The 9,160-nt window shown below is 33.0% G+C and overlaps 1 protein-coding gene across 1 annotated transcript in view; it reads left to right on the plus strand.

Moving 5' to 3' along the window:
* LOC143245136 (protein O-linked-mannose beta-1,2-N-acetylglucosaminyltransferase 1-like) overlaps positions 1-4,563 on the plus strand; it is a 116,571-nt gene extending 112,008 nt beyond the window's left edge. Inside the window, exon 23 of the mRNA XM_076491073.1 lies at positions 752-4,563. Within this exon, the coding sequence (XP_076347188.1) occupies positions 752-821 (70 nt within the window). The 3' untranslated portion in view covers positions 822-4,563. The remainder of the gene's footprint in view (positions 1-751) is intronic.
* Positions 4,564-9,160: the final 4,597 nt, after the last annotated feature.

Consider the following 9,160-nt stretch of genomic DNA (forward strand, 5'->3'; position numbering starts at 1 on the left):
CACATGGGCCTTGGCTCGAGGATTTCCTGCACCTTTAAGATTTTCACATGACTATTTGACAGGAGTATTTGGTTTCTTCAATTTCAGGTCATTGAGCAGCTTTATTCCATATCTTTTGTCTTTCCAATTACCAGAAAATTTTCTCTTTCCCATTCTTACCATGCTATTTCATTCCTGTCAGATTCATCACCCCTCTTGACAACATGCTCTTCCACCAGTTTGAGATATTAATGTGATCCTCCATTCCCTTACTTTACCTCTATTCAAGCCTATTTCCTCATGATCTTTGTTTCACCTGTTTCTTAAGATGTAATTCCTTCTCCTTTTGTCCTATAGCTGTTGGTGGTTTGACTTGTTTGGCATTAACATTACATACACACTTTACCACTATACCTTTCTCTTCCTTTATCTAGATTGTCCCTTCCTAAATAACACAAGTTACCATTTACTTATTAGAAGGGAAAGACAGTAAAATCTCATTATTTCTAGTGTTTTTTTTATGTTTTGTCATCAAATAGCAATCAGTTATTCTTAAAAAATAGTTTAAAAATAATTACATTGTATCCTCATTGCATAAATATTTGTGACTTGATTGACATAAAATGAAAAAATGTATTGTAAAAACTTCATATTATATATTTCTGTTGTTTGTTCTTTTATAGTTTAAAACTTTTAGACTAACCTAGCATATTAAATTATTTAAATACATGGGAACTTTCTAAAGGTCAGAATTTTGTATTCTTTCTTCCAGGATCTTCAAGCCTTCTCAAGTCACACCAATTCTTCTAGAAAATCACAAAATGGATAGAAACAGGATATGATAATGGAAAAATACATAATGAATCCATTTATTCATTACAGTAGGAAAATAGATTTTGAAACATTTCAGATATACTGAAATGTAAAGTGTCAAAAGTTTCAGTGTTTATAGGATATAAGAAAAACTTAGTTTACAAGAACAACAAGCACAAATATTGATCTAATTGATCTAGGCTTTCATGGAAATGATCTCCTGATTTTGAGCTTATAAACAAATTATTAACAAAACCCACTGTGAAAAGCACTGCTGTTCCATCTGCAAGTTTTTGTGATAAGTTGTGATTTACAAAGGTCTGAAAGATTGATGGACAAAGAGTAAAACAAGGAAGTAAAACAATCAGTGTGTTTAAAATACTGAATATGTTGCACAAAACATTACTTTGAGCAGAGAAAATCAGTAGTGTGTTTACTTTATGCATGCAGTATACAGTGTCCTTGTAATTTTTGTGAGATAAAAGTATTGTGGTTGATGAAATACTGAGTGGCGCCTTATAAATTGTGAAGCAAGTTAGAAAACTGAATATTTCATACTGTAAGGCATGCTTGTAAAAATAAGAAATATCTAGTTTGTACCTTATGAGATTGTATAATTATTGTGGTTTGTTTTAGTGATCCTTGAAAAATTAACTAGATTATTTGTTTTACATGCTTGAAGATCCAATTTACACACTGACTGACTGTTTTATTAGGATCCTGTCTAACATTGTGTTGGACTAGACCCCCATGATAACTACCATGAATTCCACAAGACACCAGTGTTTTTCAACAACAGCTCATTTATTAAGAGTAGAATCTACAACTGGTTCATAGATACTGGAAAAAAATATTATGGTGGAAACAAACTTTCAGGTTTATCCCAAAGAGGAGGGTTTGAGTTGAGGTACAGTGATGTTAGTTGTGAAAAATGACTGAAACTGCTCTTTCAGTCAGGCCAGTTTTAGATAAACCTAGTTGTTTATTGCAACGTTATCTTTAAAAAGTCCTTACTTTCTTGAGTGGAAGTGTAGTATTATGGGATAATTATAGTTGGCATTGACTTTTGACTTCATATGCTGGATGTTATTCATCCTTTAAAAGAATAATATAAAAACTGTCACAAGAACATTCCTCACACAATTACACCACCTCCAGTACCAATGGACTAATGCAAGTAGGGTCAAGTTGTTTGTGAGATTTCCATGTTTTTACTTTATCTTGAGTACAAAAACAAATGTAAAATGAAATTAACAAGATAACATTTCCATTTTCTGTTTATATTTAACTGATATGAACGTTTTTTTTTTGTGTTGGTTATAACTGTGGTACATAAATACCTTTTAATTATAATGAAATGATATACGTGTTATACTATCTGGAATATTAAGTCAACTGGAACACAATCTCTATTGGACATTACAACCTTGTCCAGTTGTCTTTTCTCTTAAGTCCGTTGTCATGAATTTGTGGCTTCAGTTGTTTTGAGTAGCAAACATTCCCTTTCAACTGGCCCCCCAGTAGAACAGTAGTATCTCTGTGGACTTACATCACTTGACTGTGGGTTTCAATACCTGTGGTGGGCAGAGTGCAGATAGCCCATTGTGTAGCTTTGTGCTTAACTTCAAAACAACCATGTCTACTGCCTCTGTTGAAAAATTGACATAGCCAATGATAACTATAATTGGGACTCTCCCATAATTGCCCTTTGAATTTCTGAGAGAGAACATTTATTTACATTAACCATCATATCACTAATTTCCTGCACTCGCAGAGCTCAGGTAATGACTTGATACATAAAGTGATCAGCTTGTTCTATAGATGCAACTGTGCAGAATTCTGCAAACGTGTGTGTGTTTGGAGGGGCTTCTAATAAAGTGACCAGTCAGTGTATGAGAATTGAAACATAAAACCTTCCAATAAAGTACTGACAGATCAGGAATTGTTAAATTCTGATATAATGATTTGTCATTCTATGAATTTTAATAGTGCATTGATAATGATAAAAACCTAAACTAACAACTGTAAGTATACTCTGTTTTCACCTGTTCCTCAATATTTACAATTTTATTTGATGTGCAAGGCTGTAACAGGTGTCCAAAATTATTTTAAAAAATCTATGATCCAGAACTATTACATGTACAAGAGTAAGTTGACTAGTTCATTTGTTACCCTGAATTATAAAATTGATCAGTGGTACAAATCTATAATTATCAAAAAAAAAAAATTTAATTTCACGAGATTTTTAAAATCCATATTTACTTAATATTTAAATTCTAAATAATGTTTTCAGTTACTTACATCCATATCATGTTTAAAAGTTTTGTTTGAAATGGTGCATCTACTTACATAATAGTTGTGTATGTTGACTCATTTATGTGCTTGACATATATATATGTATTAGTGCTATTCACTTCTCATTTAAGCACTATACAATACTTCAATGCATGAACACATTACACCCAAAACATTTATTATGATACTTTATTTCATGTAATACCTAGGTATATAGTATGCATTGTTTTAAACGAAATTGCAAGAAATTAAATGCGAAAAGCAGATGGTGTCGAAAATGCTCGATTTTGTCCACTTGACAGTCCATTTAATGAGCTGAAAATGAAAGCAAAAATTAAAGACATATGAAAATCAAACACACCATCTATTAGAGCAAAAAATTATCTACCAAATGACATGAAATATTTTGTGAAAGCGTTTCATTTATGAATATATTTGTTTAACTTGAAAAAACGCTCACAAATTATTCCTCAACCCAATATTTAGAGATTCAGTTCTTTAAAAGTACTAATACTGATGTGCAAAGCTAAGAAATTCTGAAAATTTATCTTTTTGTTATGGTATCTCTCCATTGATGACTTGAGATTACTTATATGTTTATTTGAAATGTTAAAAGTACATGAGGTACAGTACATTTTGAGTTACAAAATATTTTTAATAGTTTGTAGTAACATAAGAAAAAAACATGAACATGAAACTTCTGTGACATATTCAGTTCACTTTAATAACAATACATGTCATAATTTAAAGATTTTAAATAGTTCCTTTGAATGCAAGTCTGTTTTATGGGACAGAATTATATTTTTGACATTTTGTCTTTGTAAAGCTCTTAGTTTAAATTATTTAACCTATTTTAGAATCCAAATTGTTTAGTCTAATTTTAAAAAGTATGGTTCTCTTCAAGACTTTGTAAAAGAAAAAAATTCATGTCTAGGCTGGCCTAGGCTCTAGAAATTTTACTGAATTGTTCAGTTTAAATCATAATTTGCAAAAACTTCTATTTTAATTTTATTGGAGCTACCTACCTCTTGATTTATTATTATTGTTGCATGTTTGTTTAGCACTGTTGTTAAGCCACATAACACAAGTGTACAGCTGTCTGCCTTCTGCTATTACGTTGGTTCTTGTAAGAAGTGTTATTTATTTAACTGTTTTTGGCTGTTGATAAGTTGACTTGTGAAACAAATGGCCTAGCACACTAATTAGAAATGGTACAAAACACACACACACCCAGTGGCACACTGGTATGTCTGCAGATTCACACTGCTAGAAAGTGGGTTTCAATACCCACGGTGGGCAGAGCACAGAAACCCCATTGTGTAGCTTTGGGTATAATTCTGAACAAAACTCTTCTCATATATTTTTAGCTAATTTTTAAATGTTGCTTGAGTCTTATAATAGCAAAGTTATGTTTAATATTCATTAATTTTTTTCTTGTCAAATGAAATAAAACTCAAAATATTTTACAGTGTGAAATTTTTGCTTATTTCATGGAAAAGTAAAGATTTACTTTGAAGAAAAGTAACATATTTTATGTTGTACTTTTACAAACTGGTACAAAAAAGTAAAAAAAAAAATATTGTCAAAAAATAATGTTACTGGTGGTTTTTATAAATGTTAGTAATTATTTATTGTCTGGGGAGCTAATTAATAGGTACAAGAGATTGATAAAGGTATTTAAAGAAAAAGGCCATAACTTAATTTTGTTAGGGATACTTCCCAGAGTTAAATGTGGAGATGAAATTACAAGTACATCACTAGGGTTATATGTTAGGCTTAGGTTAGTGTGTAAGGGTGGGTAGATTAGCTGGTCATACTTATTGGATCAGTTCAGTGGAAGAAGGGATCTTTTTGGAATTGACTGTTTACACTTGAACCAGGTAGGGACTGGCTTGTTTGCTACAGCTGTTAACTCAGCTGTAAGGGAAGTTTTAAACTAGGGCGAGATAGTTAGTGAGGGTTAAGACAAACTAAATACAAAAAGGATAAGGTGCAGAGAAAAGTTACACATAGGAAATGATTATAGAAATAGTTATACAGGCAGGCTTAATTGTTACTGGTGTAAGATAGAAGTATAAGAAATAGAATAGATGACTTGAGAGCATTAGTAAGAATGGAGGATTTCAATAATGGAAAAACTGATACATGGTTAAATATAGATGATTTTGGTGACAGAAATACAGGGTTACTGGCTATTTAATAGGAATAGGCTATGTGGCTTTTATATGTAAAATGTAAGTTACATAATGTTGAAGTCGAGGATATTAAAGATAATAGCAAAGTGATTGAATACATGTGGGTTTCTGTTAGTGGATGTAAAGGGGAAAGGATTTTAGTTGGAATTTGTCAAAGACCACCAAATGATACTGAAAAAATTAGTGAGAAACTACAATGAGATTTCTGTTGTCAATGAATTCATAATTATGGATGATTTTAATGTTGGGCATATAAATTGGAAAATGCTGGAGTAAAACCATGGGGGAAAAGGTTTGGGAAACTGTTCAGGATGTCTTTCTTCATCAATTGGTCAAAGAACCTACTAGAAACAATGCTAAAATGATTTATTGTTAACTTCAAATATGGGCAGCTGAGTTATTTGGAGACACTGATCAGATGTGAGAAACTTTTAACTGTTTGAGATAAAGATATTCCTTACAGAAAGAAAAGGGTGGTTGCCAGTGAAAAAGCTGGGTTGACTCAAAAAGAGCTTAAGAGAGAAAATGAAAGAAAAACATCATACATTTAAAAAATCTAAAATGACTGGCATGACAGGAGGTTCAGAAAATCAAGAATGTTGGTGAAACAAGATATTATGACATCAAAAAGGATGTATGAGAAAATCTTAGCTGAAAAGCTAAAATTTAACAGTAAGTATTTCTTTAAATACATTAAGGGCAAACAAAATGTTAGGATGGCAGGAAGGACCTTTGAGGAGTGATAACAGAAGGCTCATATCTGATGATTATAAGATGGCTGGGTTATTAAATTTTGATTTTTTTTCAGTTTCTACAAACTTAGATTTAAGCAGTATTTCACTGAATTCATTCTTACCCAGTTAAAAAAATTTGGAAAGTTTAAAAAACAATGTCTCCTGGGCCAGATAATATTTTCATAAAGGCTTCAAAGATGGCTAAATATTGGATATGTAAGCTACTTGCTACTATTTACTGTCAGTCCTTGAATAGTTGGCAGGTACCAGAAGACTGGAAATCAACTATTGCAACTTCTCTTTTCAAGTGAGATAATAAAAATTGTCTCAGTAATTATAGATCCAATACTCTTACCTTAGTTGTGGGAAAGGTTTAGGAACTTCTGATGAAAGACGCTTTACAAATCAATTAACAAAGTTTAGAATTTGTTGGATAATAAACATTGTTCCACAAAGGAAAAATCTTGCCACAGAAATCTTTTGGCATTCTTTGAAAAAGTTACTGCTTATGTAGACGATTTTCAGAAAGCATTTTATAAAATGCCACATAAACATAAAATTCTTAAACATTTATCTCTATAGGGGTGAGGATAAGTTAGCAAACTAAATAGAAGAAAGCAGAGGGTTGGTACAAATGGAGTTCAGTCAAAATGGATTAACATAATAAGTGGGGTACCTCAGGGGTCAGTCTCAGACCCTTTGCTCTTCTTGACTTACATCAAAGACACAGATGGAGCAGTAAATAAATTACTTAACTTTGTCACTGACATCAAGGTCTTGGGTGTTGCTGGCTGTGAAGAGGATGCTACTAATTTACAAAAAGTATTAGATCATTCAGTGAATTGGGCATATAAACGCAAAATAATGTGTGTAAGTTATGATAATTTGAATGAAAATAACCTTAGCAATTTTATGAATGAATGGCTACTGTGTTAAAAAAAATAATGACAACTAGAGAAAAATGCAACAGCTATAAAAAGTTAATAATCTGTCACATTTGTAGGATAAACTGCTACAAAAGCCAAAGCCTGCTAATTACTACCAAACAATTTCACATTTTGCCATTTCTTAGTCAAAAATCAACACTGACTTCACACTTCATCAGAAATGTCAGTAATATTCTGTAATAGCTCGGTGCCATCATTCAAGGTACATCATACAGACTCGTTTTAAAGAATGTAACAGTAATATACCCATGTTTTTCAACTGTTTACTAGTTGTCAAACTTATATCGAAGAATTTGTATTGTAATATTACGTCTTTCATTTGTGTAAATACCAAATGTATAACAGTTTGTTTTCAGTATCCATTTTTTATTGCATGTATATGGCGGTTCTAAACAGTTTAGAATTTCATGATAATAACACTAAGGTTGTTTTCCGCAGTCCCTTATTTTGAACTACTTACCACAGACAGATGCAGTTAATTAGTAGTACCCACCATTCACGCTAAGGGATCGATTATACCTTTACAGGAAATTACCTACTTAACTCAAAAAAATAAAATACTTCCGGTAAGAGGTACAACTAATTAAATATACTGATCTTACTTGTAAAGATTAGAATGTGAATGCATTTTTTCATTACTAAACCTTATATATCATGATGTTTGACCAGCCTTAGAGATTTAGGTTTGCCCTAGATTCATAAACAACTTAATTACGTTAACAATACAAATAATCTTCCTTCTAATCTTACACTACTAAATTAGGGACGGATAGTGTAGATAGCCCTAGTATATCTGTGCGCGAAATTCAAAACAAGAAGCATGGTAAAAACAAAACAAAATAAAACAAGTTTGTTTGTTTGGGAATTTCTGCGCAGCTAGTCATCACCACCCACCGCCAACTCTTGGGCTACTCTTTACCAACGAATAGTGGGATTGACCGTCACATTATACACCCCACGAGGGCGAGCATGCGCGACGCGGGCGCGAACCCGCGACCCTCGGATTACGAGTCACACGCCTTACGCGCTAGGCAATGCCGGGCCGAAAATAAAACAACTAGATACATTAATATTTCAACCGGTAGTGGTAATTAAAGAAAAATTCAAGAAAGAATAGAATATATCTCACTTAAGTTGAGGAACACACAAAGTCTAAATGGTACTTTTAATGGTAACTATTACACTATGTAACACAAATTTTGTTCCTGGATAGTATGTGTTATTTTTTAATTGCTTATGTTGTAAAAGTACAAAAAATGGCCATTATTCCCTTCAAACTTTGTTTTTGTGACCTGGATAATGAAATTTAGAAATTAACCTATTTTCTATGTAAAAAAGGGCAAATTTTGACATTTTCGTTCACATAAGGTCTGAATAAAACAACATATGAATCAAGATTTATATGTATTTATACTAAAGTTATACAAAAATGTTTAAAAGTGAGTAGTTTTTCGAGATTTGTGACTGTAATGTAAATCACTTTCATGTATCAGCCCCCAAATATAGTCTCTTATCATGTTTTCGTTATACGCTCCTTGGTAGCGGCGTTTAAAGTTCAGTATATCTTGGTGGAAGCGCTCGCCTTGCTCCTCTGAGTATGATCCCATGTTCTCCTTGAATTTATCAAGATAAGCGTCAAGGATAGGGACTTTCAGGGGCATTCAGCAGCCCATTTTGCCGTAGTTCTTCACCAGAGCCTCAACCAGTTCCACATAATTTTCGGCCTTGTGATTGCCAAAAAAGTACCGAGCCACTGCGACAAAGCTGCCCCAAGCTTTTTTTCCCCCTTCCTACTGTGCTTCTTGGGGAATTATGTGCACTCCAGGATCTTCTTTATTTGTGGTCCAACGAAGACACCAGCTTTGACCTTTGCCTCAGACAGCTTAGGGAAGAAGTCTCGAAGGTACTTGAAAGCTGCAGACTCCTTATCAAGAGCTGTGTCAAATTGTTTCATGAGACCCAATTTTATGTGTAATGGTGGAAACAACACTTTCTGGAGGTCCACTAGTGACTCACACTTGGCATTGTGCCTCCCCACAGATAACTCGGTCAGTTGTGGCCAGTGCTTCCTTTTGTAATGCGCTGCAGTGTCCCTGTTGTTCCAAAGGCAAAGATAACAGGGAAACTTGGTAAAACCTCCTTGGAGACCCATCAGGAATACCACCATTTTGAAGTTTCCAATAACCTCCTAGCCATA

Source organism: Tachypleus tridentatus, chromosome 2 (genome assembly GCF_004210375.1).
Source record: "Tachypleus tridentatus isolate NWPU-2018 chromosome 2, ASM421037v1, whole genome shotgun sequence".
Classification (NCBI taxonomy): Eukaryota; Metazoa; Arthropoda; class Merostomata; order Xiphosura; family Limulidae; genus Tachypleus; species Tachypleus tridentatus.